The sequence below is a fragment of the Doryrhamphus excisus genome, chromosome 19, assembly GCF_030265055.1.
Source record: "Doryrhamphus excisus isolate RoL2022-K1 chromosome 19, RoL_Dexc_1.0, whole genome shotgun sequence".
Taxonomy (NCBI): Eukaryota; Metazoa; Chordata; class Actinopteri; order Syngnathiformes; family Syngnathidae; genus Doryrhamphus; species Doryrhamphus excisus.
This window is the reverse complement of record NC_080484.1, coordinates 4,254,044-4,271,692: the sequence shown is the minus strand read 5'-3', so window position 1 is coordinate 4,271,692 and position 17,649 is coordinate 4,254,044. Positions and strand designations below refer to the sequence as shown.

Sequence of the window (17,649 nt, the reverse complement as noted above, 5' to 3'; positions counted from 1 at the left end):
TGTGCTTCGGGTCGTTGTCGTGTTGGAAGACCCAGCCACGACCCATCTTCAATGCTCTGACAGAGGGAAGGAGGTTGTTCCCCAAAATCTCACAATACACGGCCCCAGTCATCCTCTCTTTAATGCAGTGCACTCGTCCTGTCCCATGTGCAGAAAAACACCCCCAAAGCATGATGCTACCACCCCCATGCTTCACAGTAGGGATGGTGTTCTTCGGATTGTACTCTTCATTCTTCTTCCTCCAAACACGCTTATTGGAATTATGACCAAAAAGTTCTATTTTGGTCTCATCTGACCATAAAACTTTCTCCCATGACTCCTCTGTATCATCCAAATGGTCATATGCAAACTTAAGACGGGCCTTGACATGTGCTGGTTTAAGCAGGGGAACCTTTCGTGCCATGCATGATTTCACATCATGACGTCTTAGTGTATTACCTACAGTAACCTTGGAAACGGTGGTCCCAGCTCTTTTCAGGTCATTGACCAAGTCCTGTCGTGTAGTTCTGGGCTGATTCCTCACCTTTCTTAGAATCATTGAGACCCCACAAGGTGATATCTTGCATGGGGCTCCACTCCGATTGAGATTGACCGTCATGTTTAGCTTCTTCCATTTTCTAATGATAGCTCCAACAGTGGACCTTTTTTCACCAAGCTGCTTGGTAATTGCTCCGTAGCCCTTTCCAGCCTTGTGGAGGTGTACAATTTTGTCTCTGGTGTCTTTGGACAGCTCTTTGGTCTTCGCCATGTTACAAGTTAAAGTCTTACTGATTGTATGGGGTGGACAGGTGTCTTTATGCAGCTAACGACCTCAAACAGGTGCATCTGATTCAGGATGATACATGGAGTGCAGGTGGACTTCTAATGGGCAGACTAACAGGTCTTTCAGGGTCAGAATTCTAGATGATACACAGGTGTTCAAATACTTATTTGCAGCTGTATCACACAAATAAATTGTTAAAAAATCATGCATTGTGATTTCTGGATTTTTCTTTTTAGTTTATCTCTCTCACAGTGGACATGCACCTACGATGAAAATTTCAGACCCCTCCATGATTTCTAAGTGGGAGAAATAGCAAAATAGCAGGGTGTTCAAATACTTATTTTCTTCACTGTAAGTCAACAATGTAGTTGCATCACTAAATTGCTAACAAACAGTAATTGAGTAATTGAATCCCAAAAACTGAAAAGGAGTAGACATTAACAATTACTGCCAACAACTACTGAATATTAACCTTCAAGGGTTCAATGGCGAATTTCCACCCCGATTTTTCTCTGTTAGGTAATTCAGGTGTCCCGTTCTTCATGGTAAATGTAGTCCTTATTTGAAAACAAGTCAACATGGATGACCATATATTGATCACCATAAACCAGGACACTCGCCTTGGATATAAGACACTCAAATACTGGACGATTACCTCCCTGTGGATAGAAAATTGTTATAAAATATTAATAACCAAAGATACAAATTCAGGTCACTCAACATGTTTTATTATGCCTAAACACCATTTGAGTTCATTTTAATAGAGTGAGAAACTAACTTTATAAAACATCTAGAATGAAACAAATCTTACTGGACAAATAAACATGGAATATCATTTTATTTTAGCTATAAGATATTAACAAATCAAAACCTGATGTCGACCTTTTCCTAGCTTTGTATTCCATAAATTCATTGTGGATTCCACAACGAATCTAAATATATCGGTCACGAACGAATCGGCTCTAAGAAATGAACAACAGGAGCCGGTTCACGTCGTTGGCCGCCAAATGGGAGTCGATTACTTTTTTCGTTGTCGTTTTCTCTGTTAAAGGCTAACGTCATTGGTCAAGATGTGTCAGCGTGGGGGGCGGGGTTAACCACGTGCTGCTCTTAGATGAATCTTTTGTTTAGAAGCTAGCATGACGTTGTCAGACCTACTTTGACCTAGCTTGTCTACTGAGATGGGTCTTTGTTTTCGTATTTCATAATATAACATTATACTTTTATAGCTGTTAATTGACCTTTAAATGCATTTCAATAATAAACTACATTTGATAGCATGTATTTTTACATCAGTAATTACACCATGTTTATACACAATTTGGTAATAAAGACCCAAAATATCTGAGGAGCCGAAAGTGAGCGGAGCCAAAAGAACTGGCTCTCCTAAACGAGCTGAAATTTCCATAGTAAGAAAAGTTACTGTACAATTGTTCAATGGATTTAAAATGAGCATTTATCAGGAAAAACTATGCTATCTCACCTGGCACACAGCCATTGTAGGGAAGCCATTATCCTGGGATAGTCACATGACTGTCACATGACAAACACTCCAAAATATGTCCTACATGTCAAGTGGGAACTTGAAAGCACAATGCTTTATGGGACAAAGTCAAAGAGTAAAATGGTTATTTTGAAATGACACTAAGACTAAAATGTTGCGTTACATGCAGACATTAATGAGACCATCACTCCCTGCTGACATGACAGTCTCCCCCTTGTGGTCAAATATGATAGTGTTGACGCTGTCCTTGTGTCCCAGCAGCTTCCAGACGACGTAGGAATCCACGTCCACCAATCGAACCAAACCGTCGCTGCTCGCCACCGCCAATATCTTTCCTGATGGACTCAAGGCCACCTGGTTGGCGCTCAGCGGCCCGGTGTCTATCGTGCGGACAGGCGAGGCGGGTGTCCTGATGTCCCACACATTGACCGTCCCGCGTGTGTCACAGGAAGCCATGACTTCCTCAGCAAGGCCAAAGGTGGCGTGGTTGCAGGGATGCTGGTGTCCGTGGAAGGAGGCGGTGCACACCCCCAGCCTGATGTCCCACAGGGCCACACTTTTGTCCGCCGAGGACGTGAGGACATTGTTGGAGAGGTGCTGGAAGCAGACGCTGTTGACAGAGGCGCTGTGGCGGCGCATCGTGAGGCGACAACGCTGGCTGTTGAGGTCCCACAGCTTGGCGGTCTTGTCGGAGGAGCAGGACGCCAGGAAGTCACCGCATGAGTGGAAGGAGCAACCCCACGTGGGACGGCTGTGACCGGAAAGGGTCAACACGCAGCGTCCACAAGAAAAGTCCCACAGTCTCACCTGCAGGAAGAACATCAGGAAGTTAGCTTAGAAGAACACAGGACCAATGTTCCCAACTGGAGACCATAAAACACAGACCAGACCATAGACCATACCATGGACCATAGAGTTTATGGTCTGGTCTATGGTGTATCGTCTATGGTAGGCCATAGAGCATAGACCACAGACCAGACCATAGACCATAGACCTCAGACCAGACGATGGACCATGGACCATGGACCATGGACCATGGACCACAGACCACAGACCACAGACCATATACCATACCATAGACCACAGATCAGACCATAGACTCTATGGTCTGGTCTATGGTATGGTCTTATGCCATAGACCACAGACCAGACCATAGATCACAGACCCTAGACCATACCATAGACCACAGACCAGACGATAGACCACAGACCATATACCATACCATAGACCACAGACCACACCATAGAGTCTATGCCCTGTTCTATGGTCTATGGCATAGACCACAGACCAGACCAGAGACCATATGGTAGAGACCATATAGACCAGACCATAGAGTCTATGATCTGTGGTCTATGGTATGGTATGACCACAGACTATAGAGTCTATGGTCTGGTCTATATGGTCTCTACCACATGGTCTCTGGTCTGGTCTGTGGTCTATGCCATAGACCATAGAACAGGGCATAGACTCTATGGTCTATGGTCTGTTGACATTTTAAATCCATTGAACAATTGTACAGTAACTTTTCTTTCTCTGTTGACCTATGGTCTATGGTATAGACAACAGACCATAGACCACACCATAGACCACAGACCATAGAGCAGGGGTGCTCATTAAGTCGATCGCGATCTACCGGTCGATCGCGGAGGTGGTACTGGTTGATCGCTGGTCGATCGCGGCGTGACATTAAAAAAATATCATCCTAGCATCAATGCCGTCACTTGATTGACATACAGGGCAGCCATTCAGATGACAACTGAATGTTGCCCTTCGGGCGACCAATCAAATCAAACAACGTCTCAGCTACTGTCCGGACTATGCATCCCTGGCTGGTTCAATTCAGTGCAAGTCATCAAAGTAAACTCAGGTAATTACAAAAAATGTTAATAGTTAATTATGTGTGTTTTGCAATATTGGCTCATTTGGTTATGTAAGGTACATCAACATACATTGTACGTACAAATAATCCTCAATACATTTGAAAATAAATAGATGTTTTGCATTTTTGTAGTGGGTAGATCATTTTGACTCGGTCATTTTAAAAGTAGCTCGCATGCTGAAAAAGTGTGAGCACCCCTGCCTTAGAGTCTATGGTCTGGTCTATGGTCTATATGGCATAGACCACAGACCAGACCATAGACCACAGACCATAGACTAAACAGACCAGACCATAAGAAGGCTCCAATCAGATGACAAAGCTAGAAGACAGAGACTGACCGTGGCGTCTCCGCTGGTTGTTGCCAGTTTGGTTCCTTCCGGGTGAAAACTGCAGCCTGACAGCCAATCAGAGTGTCCCTCGCCCGTCAGGACCATCTGGGCCACCTGGTGATGGAGCAGATGAAGCAGTCAAGGAGAAGATTGAATTGTGACATCATCGCAACGCGACATGTGATGGCCACGTCTGGGGAGATGGTACCTTCTCTCTGCTGGCTGGCAGCATCCACAGCCTCCAGCTGCAGTCGTCGCTGGCGGAAGCAAGGATGTTTTTCTGAGGATGGAGGCTGATGGAGCTGATGGGAAGATGGTGGGCTTTGATGGAACCCAAGAGACTGAAGGAATGTGCTCTTTTGTATTGTGGATGTTGTCCATGGAAGCGCCTGCCGTAGACCGGAATCTCAGAGTCCTTGGGGTGTCGGGGGGTGCCGCTCCTCTTTTTGCCACTTTTCTCCGTCTTGCTTTGGTCCTGACTCAGCTTTGCTTCCGAGGTGTTCAGGAGCCGTTGGCTCTCCAAACTGAGAAGCATCTTCTGCCTCAGGGTGGCTTGGTACTTGTCGTCCAGATGTCTCAGCACCGGCTCATAAGACTCCAGGCGCTTCTTCAGACGTTTTATGTCCTCCAGCAGATGTTTGGTGTCTTCCAAGCATCGGCGGTGGTGCAGCTGGTGCAGGTCCCTGTCCCTCTGCATCCTCACCAGGCTGTCCCGTGCAGACAAGACGTCCTGCTTGAAGCGCTTGGTGTCCATGAGGACGTTCTCCAGTTCAGTTTCAAGGAGCTGCTTGTGTGTGATGGCATCGGGGAGGAAAAGAACGCCCGCCGCCGGAGGAGCCATGGACAAGGGTTCAGTCAGGACTTTGTGAGCCCAGCCGTACCACTCCACCTCAAAAGAGTCCTGCGTCCGTCTCAGGCCGAGTCTGTGCAGGAAGTTCCTCAGAAAGTCATCCACCGTCTCTGGGATGTCCTCTACGGCTCCTTCTCTAGATGGTCCAGCAGTAGAGGACGTCCCTGCCTCCAATTTAAAGTCCTCATCTTCCTTTTCTTTGGATTGTGCTGACATGTTGAAAAGGCTTTCGCGGTTGCTATGGTAACAATACACAAAGCAACACGCAGTTCGTGTTCATTGTTGACATCGCGAGATCTAAATACTCGCTGTACACGTCAAACTACCGGTCCCTATTTCGTGACGTGAGAGAGCTGTGTCACAGATGTCGCCCCGCAATGCATTGTGGGTACAACAACCGTAAACACATAAGCGAAACGTCTCAATTGACGGACTTCCGCACTGTCGAGTCCGTGATACGTAAAACAAGACTCCCGTACCCGGCTGCGGTGTGGCCCACAGAAATAGAAAGACGTAGAAAGCTCACACCCGGACACAACACACAGAGCGCGGTGTCGCCGCCGCTCAGTGCTTCAGTGCAGACGCCGCCATCTTGTGTAGCACAACTTGTGTTCGCAGTGTATATAGGTACTTTACAGCCGCACAGTAGGGCATTTTAATGCCTTATCGCGTCCAGAATTTCAGAACCCATCAGTAAAAACGTCTAAAGTCGCAAACGAACAAGGTAGTGCTACACAAGATGACGGACTCGCGGCAACAAAAACGTACGGCTCTACGTAATGAAGCTCTGTGGGGCGGCCGCCGCAGACATACAGTAGGTATACGCCGAATTGAGTGTATTGTCCACTGCTGCGATACGTCGACGTCGCCGCAATGTTGGATGTGTACAAGTAAATGTACTTACTTTGATAAAGCGACTTTCTACAAAGAAATTTAAGTAAATTCCCCTCGTTTATACATTGGGAAACAGTGTGGCGTCTACGTCGGCCACCCCAGCTCCGACACCGATAGAATCATCTTTTATCTTTTATCTAATCATCTTTCAATAAGTAAAGTAGCGATTGGCTGTGGCGCACGTCGTCGTCTAATTTGCATATCCTTTCGTAAAATAATTATTTAAGAATTTCATCCAACTAAAATAACTTCTTTTAACTTTGCCAGCGTGAGGGTTGAACTCCCCCAGGGCTGCCCTTTGTCACCTATTCTGTTCATTCTTTTTAGGAATACAATTTCCAGGCACAGCCACAGCATTGAGGGGTTCCACTTGGTGGCTGCAGGATTGGGTCTGCTGGTCTGGGACCTGCTGGCTTCATCCAGCCCTGACCTTCAGCTCTCACTTGATCGGTTCGCAGTAGAGTGTGTAGCGGCTAAAGTGAAAATCAGCATCTCCAAGTCCAAGTCTATGGTCCTCACCTGGAAAAGGGTGGAGTGCCATCTCTGATCAGGGATCATGGGAGGAGTATAAGGACCCCCGCACCTTGTTCACGAGTGAGGGAAGGATGGAACGTATAATGGACAGGCAGATTGAAGGGATACAGCCTCTTCATTGGTCTGTTGTCTCTCAATTTACCGGTCGGTCGATCTACATTCCTATCCGAGTAGGTCTACGATATTGGCTAATATGACCGTAAAGGTGACTATAGGGGTGTTATTTCATGTCTGCAGGGCTCTAATGTGCAAAGGCCAATCTAGGGGTGTTATTTCATGTCTGCAGGGCTCTAATGTGCAAACGCCTATCTAGAAGGTGGTAAACAGGTTTTCTATGCTCCAACTATGAAAAGATTCCATTGATAAATAAGGAATCGTGCTTCGTGAAAGACTTGGCATGATCTGCCGTAGTGATCCGACCTTCATAAAGACTGGATCATTGTGCATTGTGGGAAAGGTGAGGGAGCAGGCCAGAGTGGCAAGGGCTTCATGATGTCAAGAGAGTCGGGAGCACCACATACAAAAAAAAATGACACACACAACAAATGTTGAATATAAATGTATTCATTGCTTCTGATTTACACAAATTAGAGCAGGGATGAAACAAATCTGCGGAACCATCCACAGGCTCCTATCTACACAGCATAAATAATTTTACAGCGTATACTGTACATTTACATGGCTAAGATTGTGTGACGTCACATCAGCAAACCACAGCCACACCGCATTTGATGCCAACGCTGACAGTACATCAAGAGAAAATCTTTATCTTTAAAATGATCTTAATTGTAAGGCTTCTTCGAATGAAATTCAAGCAGGCTAAATAAGAATAAACCAAAAACACCAAGTTTAAGACTTATCTTTGCCCCGCTTTTTCCTGAGGTCTATTTATTCCAGACAACAACTGGAGAGACAGTAAGGGAAGAAAAGTTGATGTGAAACAAACTGCCAGGACACGACTAAACCTTTAGAATGGCAGGAGTCTCTCATTGGTAATCAATTAGGGTGTAACAATACATTAAATCTGATTATTTTTATTTTTTTTAAATCACGGTGCATTGGTTCCAGACCTGATCATAAGTACATTTTATATATTTTTTGTAGCTACAGCACATAAAATCTGTTTGAACTTGTAAATAGAGTTAACAGAGCATTATACACATGAAATAACACCCCTACAGTCAACATTGCACTCCTATTGCACAATATAGTACAGGGGTGGGAAAATATTTTGACTCGTGGGCCATTGAGTTAACAAAATTGGCATAGACCATGTCATTTAATTTTACAGGTTTTTTTTGTTTTTTTTTACTAAATAAGACATCCAACTTGCAAGTCACGTTGCCAGTTTGTATGTTAAAAGTTGAAATACTTAGAAAGCAACTGGCGGGCCCGATTCAAACGCTTGGTGGGCCGCATGTGGCCCCCAGGCCGTAGTTTGCCCACCCCTGATATAGTAGATAGAACAGAAAATATATTTAATACATGAGCAAAACTCGTGCTCGCATGTGTAGCATGGGGAGAAGTATGGGTGGCTGACAGGAAGTTAATCATGGGTTCAGAGTTGAGTTTTAGCTGTGGCTGTAGCTAGGTTAGAGCTGCAACAATAGCCCGTGTTGTTAGACCGAGCTGGTGCAAAGGTTGTATTATTTTTGTGTCTGATAATTCAAACTAGCAATAAAACGAAAATCTTTAGTGTCTCCAGCAACATTACTGACACCTAGTGACCAGTGTAGAATACTACATATCACATCATAGAATGCATCTTCCTTATATTGGTAGATTATTTAAATGAGCCATTGATATGCTTGAAAACACATCTAGGCAACAAAATGTTAAATTTGCTTAAATGTCAATTTTTAACTAATGATAGGTCATATTTAACCACAAAACAGTATACCACAGTAACCACATATATTTTTAAAAACCGTGATACAGCGAAGCGGCGAGGGACGACCTTTGAGAAATTCATTGAACCTGCCATTTGAGTTAAAAATCCCGAAAGCAGTTTGATGTGTTGCATTTTGTTCCCTTACTGTAGCTGAAATGGTGTAGTGTTCCACCCCTACAACAACTGTGAGACGTGCCCATGCAATCAGTGACGGCTGATCAAACAGGACAACTAGTGCTGCAGACAGATACTGTCATAAAAAGTATACCAGCTTATAACATTTGTGTTTCAGTAAGTTCCACTTCCCAGAATGTAAGTGATGCCTACCAACTTTTCCTTATGCTTTTTTTTTTTTTTTAGTTTAAATGAAGACATTCAAACAATTTCTGAATGTGTCACTTGATGAATGAGTGACTGTTTTGACAGCTCAGCAGCTTAAAGAAGTCAACTGCAGTTGTCAAACACAAAAAAGGTCCACTTTTCTTTAAAAACAGCTTAATTTCTTCTATTCTTTTTTTTTCTGACTGATAGCCGACTGAGGGATGGCGGGCAGGTTGGACACGTGCATCAGCAGTTTCTAAAGGCTGCCCTTAAGCTCCGAATGAGCCCTAGTATTTGTTTTCAAAGGACTGGACGTGGATACCTGGAAGAGGAAGAGGAGCTGCATGCGGTCACTTGCCGACAGCAGTGTCAGAGTCGGCCACGGGGATGTGCGGTATCTTCTTGGCAGGGCTTGAGATGTGCTAGAAGGACAATCAAACTTTTACCACCCTATATAATGGAAACCGCCCTTTACACAGGGGATATACTGGAAACACCGCCCTTTTCACCAGGGATATACTGGAAATACCACCTTTTATACTAGGAAGAATAGAAAGATGGGAGCTATACCTCCAGGTCGGTGCTGCAGTGAACACGCTCATGCTCGTGCTCTGAAGGCAGGTCATTGTCTAAGGGTCTCCTGGCGTATTCTCTGCGATATTTGTCATCCACCCGCGTCAAGTACCACGTGCCAGGAAACAGATCCTCCACGCAGCCTCGGGGGACGTAGCCGGCTGCGAGAAAAAGACAAGTCATGCTTGGAGGAGAAGATGGGAAAAGTTACAGTTCCATGAGCGAGCCCCCCCCAACAATGTGCTGGTATACTTTAGAAAGCCAAAAAGGTCATTCTTCTTTTCCAACAAACTCATTTTCTAATGGCAACATCCTTCCAATCAGTATGTTTTCCGTGCCGACATGTGCATACTTGCACACAGCCAACAGTAATGCAGTCGCTCATTGCCACTTGCGTTTGGGAAGCACACGTGCAAACACGACTGCTTAACCTAGGCACTGAGGCAACACATTACCGTCATGCCATTAAAGCACCTGCAGACACCCAATTATTAATAGGGGTGTCACACCATCTTTTAGTTCAGGAAAAAAAAACTATTTCAAGTGGGCACTTTGACCTGGGATGATGAAGATAAATAAATCACACAATAAATAAAAATGAGGCTGCACGGGGCGAGTGGTTAGCACGCAGGACACACAGCTAGGAGGGCCGAGTTCGATTCCACTCTCAGCCATCTGTGTGTGGAGTTTGCATGTTCCCCGTGCATGTGTGGGTTTTCTCCAGGTACTCCGGTTTCCTCTCCCATTCCCATGCTAGGTTAATTGGCAACTCCAAATTGTCCATAGATATGAATGTGAGTGTGCACACAATGCAGAAGAGTGCAGCCTTGTGATGAGCAATGCAAGGTAACATAGTACGAATGTAATTATAGTACCGTAGATTGAAATATATTGTATTCTTTTTCCTATTGTACTTTTTAAAAAAGTAATGTCTTGTAGCTGCACGATGGACGAGTGGTTAGCATGTTGGCCTGGGACCTGGGTTCGATTCTCCACTTGGAGTTTTGCATGTTCTCCCCGTGCGGGGGTTTTCTCTGGTTACCCCCCCAAAAAATGTTAGGGATGTAACACCCCTACTTGAAAACACAGAACCCAAACAAAGGATGCACACATGCATCAACGGCCATCAAATACTGTACAACCTTATCTTTCATAGCCTTGATGTAAAGAAATGATGTGCCTCCGTACTCCATAATGTGCCAGTGAAATGTTTGCCTCCCATGTGAAAACTGGAAGCGTGGAGCAGACTGCCTTTGGGTCGCGCGGTGGCAGCCAGCAATAGGATTCAACCCAAGTGTACATAGAGTACAACCATGAAATGGAGGAAGCCCATACCCAAGTGGTGGGTCTCCTCTCTAAGGGTCATGTTTTCGGAGAACACAGCAGGTGAAACCTTCTTCCTCGACTCCAGTCTGATCTTCAGGTCACTCATGCTACAGATAAGTTTGTCGAGAGCCGAACCTGGAATCAAGCCAGATAAAAAGATTTCACTTCTTATTCTGCCATGCAAATCGTGTTCAGAAGTTTACATACAGTGCATCTGGAAAATATTTACAGCGCTTAATTTTTACCACATTTCACGTGAGCGCTTTATTCCTAAATAGAATATTTATCATAACAGGACTAACAAATCCCATGTACATGAGTATTCACAGCCTTTGCCATGAAGCTGAAAATGGAGCTCGGGTGCATCCTGTTTACACTGATTGTCCTCAAGATGTTTCTACAGCCTCATTTGAGTGCACCAAAGATTGGGGACACCAAGCTTGTGGCATCAGAGTCAAAACGACTTGAGGCTGGAATTTAATATACACAAATGTCTTGAGCAAAGACTGTGAATGCATGGGATTTCCCATGCTAGGAGTCCACTGGGCCGGTTCCAGTTGGTGCCAGTTCATGCCAAAGATTATGTGATTGGCACGTAGCGGCGCCAAATTAATGTTCGCTCGCCATGTTAGCCTGTTGCCGTTAATTGTGTGCCACAGCAAGCCAATCCGCGCCAATCACATAATCTTTGGCATGAACTAACCCAGTGGTCTCAGAGCATCATTGGCACAACTTGGCTTGCGCCATTACATTCCAGTGGAATCCAATAGGTGGATTGTTCCACTTGCATCAAGCAATTGATGCGACAAAGATTTTAAACATTGTGACATTTTCTTGCTGCCAAACACAATTTTTGCCGCCGTTACGGGCCACCATGAGCCAATTGGGAGTCAGTTTGAGCCACTGCACGCCACTAGGCACCTTATTGGTGACAGCAAATTGCATTGGTGCGAACAGCCGCCGACCCAGTGGACTCTTAGCATCAGACGCTCAAATTTATACAGTGTTTGCACTCATTGCATGAAGCAATAGTCAATGGAAAGGTCCAGGAAATAAATCAAAATTATGATGTCACTACGATGGGATGTGATCTTCTGACCACGGCTGTATTGCAGGTGACTCACCAGGTGTATGATCTTGTGAGACCCTAAGAGAATATAAAGTCGCTGCACATCCTGATCCATAGGAGAAGACACCGATCCTCTGACCTGCCAGCTGTGAAGATGTGTGTCTGTAACACACAATTCAACAATTCAACCAATTTCAAATGAACCACGTGGTGTGCTTCCTGTTGATTATTTTATGTCTGCTGTGTTTCAGTTCCAGCTACCCTGTCTCATCACTTATAAGGACTTAGGAGGCAGGACTTTGCAGTGTTGTAGCTACACTAGCTAAACATCATGGAGCATTCCCAGGGCTGAATCAGGTAGGCTGTGTGATGTTTGTCAGGGAAACAGCTCAAAGTACATGGTCACCGCTCACCTTGAACCTCATCGTCCACTTTGCGGCTCACCTGCTGCCAGCCTATTATGGATGTTGCCAACTCCAACATGCATGTGAAATTGGTGATGGCGATGCTGGGAATAAACTTGAAGTTGCTTTCCCAAGACTGAGCAACCACAAACTCTTGCCTAGCTATTTAGTTTCCTGTGTAGTAGTAAACAATGGCAACTGCAATATCCAGGTTGTTGCTGGACCATATTCCTACAACTGCTCGCCACTTGTGCTGGTACTGTGACTTTGTAGCATAGTAGTCTCAACACTCTCCCTTTGTAATAAATAAATAAGTAAATAAACCACACTGCCAAGTCCACAGTATTTTGGCTAAACAGGGAAGCAATAACATGCAGCTGCCACCTAGGTCACATCTACCATCATTTTACTCAAATAACCCGCGACCCTTGTGAGGACAAACGGTAGAAAATGAATGAATGAAGTTGCAGATTTATGCGAATGAGAAGAAAAGTCAGATATTAAGACGTACTGTGCAATGAGCGATGCCAGGCAGCCGTAGACTGAGGGGGTATACATGTTTCCATTCTGATTGGAGATGAGCAAGGAGAGCTTGGTCTTTCTTTCAAATAGGTCTGCACTGGCCTTCATAAAGGCCTTTTCAACATCCCGGTCAAAGTAGGTCTCCTCTGGCTTCACATCCCTGAAACACACAAACAAGATGTGGACAGGTGATCAAAGAAAGAATTTACCATTAGAATAGAATGAGACCTGAAGGAGGATTGTCGGTGTAAAAGATGGCATCTTACATCAAAATCAGTGGTGCTGACCAATCCGAATTGAGCCATTTTTAAATAATTTCCAAAAAAACAAAAACAGGTCTAAACAGTGCTTACCTGAAGGCATCAAGGCCACTGTAGGGTCCCGTCTCAATGTTGGGGTTGGGATGGCTCAGGAAGTCATTCAACATCAGCCTGGCCAATGACTTCTGCACAAGCTTGCAGTATGGGGAGTGGAAGACAAGAAAGCCAAAGTCCTCCAAGGAGAAACGTCTTTCTACACCCTCTGTCAAAAAGAGAAAGGCGTTCAAACAATTAATGCTTTCCTTGTCTTGTCTGTGAAATATTATGTGTGTAGAATTTTACGGACATCAATTAATTTAAGGCTATAACAAAAAAATGTGGAAAAGCACTCCGCAGTTGTGTTTCATTGATCGCAGAGGGAAATCCAAGGCCAACAACTTTAACCAACCTCTTTGCCACTGAGCCTGTATCTTGTTTCGGTACACTGAGTAACAACGGTCCAAGGCACTCAGGTAGCACTCAATGGACAACTTGCCATCCACCACAGGATACTCTGACATGAGGTTCGGTTTGTAGAAGTCATACGCATGCTGCATGTGCGTTCCTCGCAGACCTGGACAAAACAAAGTACGTTATCACTACCACAAGAATGATGGAACGTGTGTTGGTGTGGGAGTGTACAATACATTGATAGATACACATGCATATTGCAATTGATTCTCCACAGTTAAAAATACTTTATTTTTGATGTAACCTGCCACTATACAGTCCCTGACAAAAGTCTTCATGGAAGCCATACACAATATTAATTCTTTTTTCCAAGGTACAATGACTTTATGTTCTGATGTTATTGTAGCATATTTGTGTATTCAAAATTAAGTATATGTATTATTTCTACATTTTTTTGTATGCGACAAGACTTTTGTCCAAGCAAAATCTGACCTTTATGTCCTAATTAAATGATAAAACTCAATGAATGGTACAAAACTTTATTTTGATATAAAAAGCATAATCTAGAGGGCTTTGCCTTTCATATAAGTCATTTCTGATTCCAATTGAGCAACTACAAGTCAAGTTATTATTTGTTGTTCCTACAACTTGGATAAGCGACAAGTCAGGGACTGTATACATAATACAATTAAATGAACTAGGTCTCTATATACATAATACAATGAAATTAACTAGGCAGGCCATTGCATAACATAAAGATGATGCATGAAAAAAAAATGTAAAACAAATATTAAAAAATAAAAACAAATTAAAAAAAATACAAAAGTAAAAAAAAAAACAACTTAAATTAGGAAAGCAAGAAGTGAACAAATGTAACAGTTACTGATTGTAAAAGTACCAGATGGAGGGGTAGGATTTAATAAGCTTTGCTTCTTCCTACTCCTTTTGGACATGTGGAACTGTGAACTGATTATGTGATGCACTAAATTGTAATCTGATGCATGTTCAAATGAAATAAAACCATTACCATTATCATTATGGGGTGTGATCCATGTATCAATGATCTGAAAAGACTTGACAGGTGATTTTCTTTTGCAGTATTTGAGGTGTTGGTTTGCTTCGATAAAGGCCATGAATGTATTTGTTTTCAGTACCTTTTGTCTGCTCTAAGTACATGATCATTGGGAAGTTAGTGGTATTGTAGCAAAATAAAGGAAAAAAAAGTCATCTCCCATCTGGGCAAAGCTACAATAAGTCAAGAAAACCAGCCCTGCATGAGCCCCAGGTTGAGGGATCTTAGTACTGTATCACTGCGCTACCATGGACTACAAAGAACTAATGCATATTTGAAAAGATAAAACTGAATGAAAAACTTTTACTGATAGCCCCTCTGATCTGATTTCTAAAGTTGAACAATAAGCAAGATTCATATCAGCAAGTGCTCCCACTTGTCTTATCATAATTATTTTGTCAGTCCCTTAACAACAAATAAAAAAATTTCTGACCTCGTTCAAAGGCCAAAGGAGCATTAGGCCCAACCAGCATCGCCACAGCGCCGGCGCCCCCTGTAGGTCTGGCACTTCCTGAGGCATAGACAGCAATGTCCCCGGCCACAACCAAGGCATACCGGCCTGGAGAGACAAAACAATGAGACAATTGTTTACGCGCCTTTGTTAAAGATGATCTCCTACGTTTTACGTCGCTGCTTAAAATGTGTTCATTACCATCCCAAGAGCTGGACTCCACCCAGTTGACAGCATTGAAGAGTGCCGCTGTCCCACCATAACAGGCATTTGTGGTGTCAATCCCCTCCACGTTGGTGTTACCGGAGTCCTCAAACAACTGCATGAGGACCGTCTTCACTGACTTGGATTTGTCAATGATGCTCTCAGTGCCAACTTCCAAACGGCCGATGCTGTCGTAGGACAGGCCACTCCTCTCAATCAGTCTTTGGACCACAGTCAGGCACAGGGAGTTTATGTCTTCACGGTCTGAACAGAAGCCCATGCGGGCTTGACCCAGTCCCACCGTGTATTTCCCAGCGGTAACACCATCAAACTGTTCCAGTTCAGCCTGCTCCACGTACTGGGACGGGAAGTACAGTTCCATGGCAATGACACCCACGTCTTTGGGCCATGGTCCGAAGCAGTTGATTGAGGCAGAACCAGGCATCCTGTGCAGGTTTAGAGGGTCATTGCTGTGCAAGTAAGCAGACTAACACGAGGCAACCTGTGCCATGCAAGTGCTTATATTCATATTCACAGACTCTAGTACAGTTTTCTAGTTTTCAAGCACTGTTAAAAGATTGTTCACGCATGCACAAAGTCCATTTCATATAAATTAGCCCGATCGTTATTGAACAGTGTTTGTCCTACATCTTTTTTATGGGTGTAAACAATTGCCCATGAGTTTTATGAGTTTTTAAAGCTCTTAGCCTTGTTCATCACATTTGCTTCCAACATACTGTATGAACCTTCCTTGCACGAATCTTGATAATAATGTGACTCACATGTAAAGCACTTTGTGTTACATATTTTATGCATGGAATGTAAACAAAGTCTGATAACAACATTGCAATAGAGTGAAAGACAAGCCTTGCCTATATAGACATGATGCACATGATTAGCAAGGTGACTACGCCATGTTGGTAAGGTGACTAGGTCATGTTTTGACTAGCTACATGGTAAGGTGACTACGTTATTTATGATCAGCAACACGCTAAGGTGTCAGACACCATTGACCATCTACTATTACCAACCATATTAATGGACAAACACCATCCTGTAGCTGTGGTAGCAAACTCAAAACACAATCTCGAATAAAATGGTTTAAAAAAAAACACTAACGCATACAGCTCGTTAGTAAATGTATGTTAGTGATGACCACAGCTCCTTTTAGGAGATAAGAAACTCATAGCTGGGCTTTTTCAGACTGCGGCCAGAGGAATCGACAGGGGAAAAGTGGGTGAAAGATCAGAGGGATTTCCTGGAAGTTAAGCTAGGTCATTCAGAGGCGGTAATAATATCTTACAAACACTCAAATAATTATTAGGACACATTAAAATGGTCTGTCGTAGAACATTCAATAACTGACAAGACGCTTCGCAAGTTTAATTGACAAGCTGCAAAGACCTTCAAAGAATAGTATTAATAATATGTAGTTGCTACCCGGACAAAATAGGCTGACGGACCACTTTTCGACATGAAATTGTGACTTTAGTACTATTTAATGCTAATCACGTCAGTCTTGTGACTGCTTAGCTATAACAGTGAAACGAGATATTACTACAACGTAATTGTGACTCATAGAAAATAAACATACACGTTAATATAGGACTCAAACGCTTTGACAAGGAACATGTCCGTGTGCTGCCGTTTGAATGTAACGATAGCCGTTAATGAGGGTTCTTACCTATGTGTGACGTGAGCAGCAGTACTTTAATGACGTTTAGACTTGTTTGCAGTGAGGTATGAGCTTTTAAGGAGATAAGTCGCCGTATTTATGGAGACGGACGACGGGGCAACGTCACCATACACTACACAGCCTAGCTTCTTCTTGGCCAATCAGGTCGCATCACAATTGAGTCAACATACGGCGCTACCAAGCTCGCAGATTTTGTAACCAATCGGAAAGCAGGAATGGCAACCATGAGTCGGAGCTCGAAGTGTGGTCCAATTGTATGGACTGAACGATGTCGGGTGAGAGCCAAAACAACCAATCACAGAGCGAACGTAATTCCTGGCGCGACAAGTACTGTAGATACTGCAGCATGAAATGTCACACGAATAGGAACGGTTTGAATCTTTAAGAAAACCCCTAGTTTATATTTATATTATATTTTTTAATACTTTTCCCATTTATTTTATTGTTTAATATGTATGTATATGTATATTTATATTTATTTGCCTTTTTATTGCCTTTGCCAATTATCTACAAAAATATCTTTTGGAATTATTCCTTTTTGGAAATTGACTTGAAGTTTATGCCATATTATTCGTGATTATGTTGTAGGCTTTCTGTTTGATTAAAAAAACAAAGTAGCATGATGGCTGTGCATGCACAATTTTAACATTGATATAT

General features: G+C 43.5%; 2 protein-coding genes across 2 annotated transcripts; both read right to left on the bottom strand.

The window, feature by feature from the left end:
• Window positions 1-1,437: 1,437 nt before the first annotated feature.
• LOC131107340 (sperm-associated antigen 16 protein) lies at window positions 1,438-7,148 on the bottom strand. Its single transcript, XM_058057267.1, has 3 exons — window positions 4,684-7,148; window positions 4,485-4,589; window positions 1,438-3,074 (listed from the first exon to the last, which is right to left on the bottom strand). The coding sequence occupies exons 1-3, from the start codon at window positions 5,539-5,541 to the stop codon at window positions 2,427-2,429; spliced, it is 1,611 nt and encodes a 536-aa protein (XP_057913250.1). The 5' UTR covers window positions 5,542-7,148; the 3' UTR covers window positions 1,438-2,426.
• A 151-nt stretch (window positions 7,149-7,299) lies between these two features.
• Window positions 7,300-17,148, bottom strand: hmgcs1 (3-hydroxy-3-methylglutaryl-CoA synthase 1 (soluble)). Its single transcript, XM_058057269.1, has 10 exons — window positions 16,981-17,148; window positions 15,294-15,742; window positions 15,075-15,200; window positions 13,568-13,732; window positions 13,213-13,381; window positions 12,849-13,019; window positions 11,989-12,095; window positions 10,874-10,999; window positions 9,536-9,699; window positions 7,300-9,387 (listed from the first exon to the last, which is right to left on the bottom strand). Exons 2-10 carry the CDS (start codon window positions 15,739-15,741, stop codon window positions 9,316-9,318), a joined length of 1,548 nt encoding a protein of 515 aa, XP_057913252.1. The 5' UTR covers window position 15,742; window positions 16,981-17,148; the 3' UTR covers window positions 7,300-9,315.
• Between the last annotated feature and the right edge of the window lie 501 nt (window positions 17,149-17,649).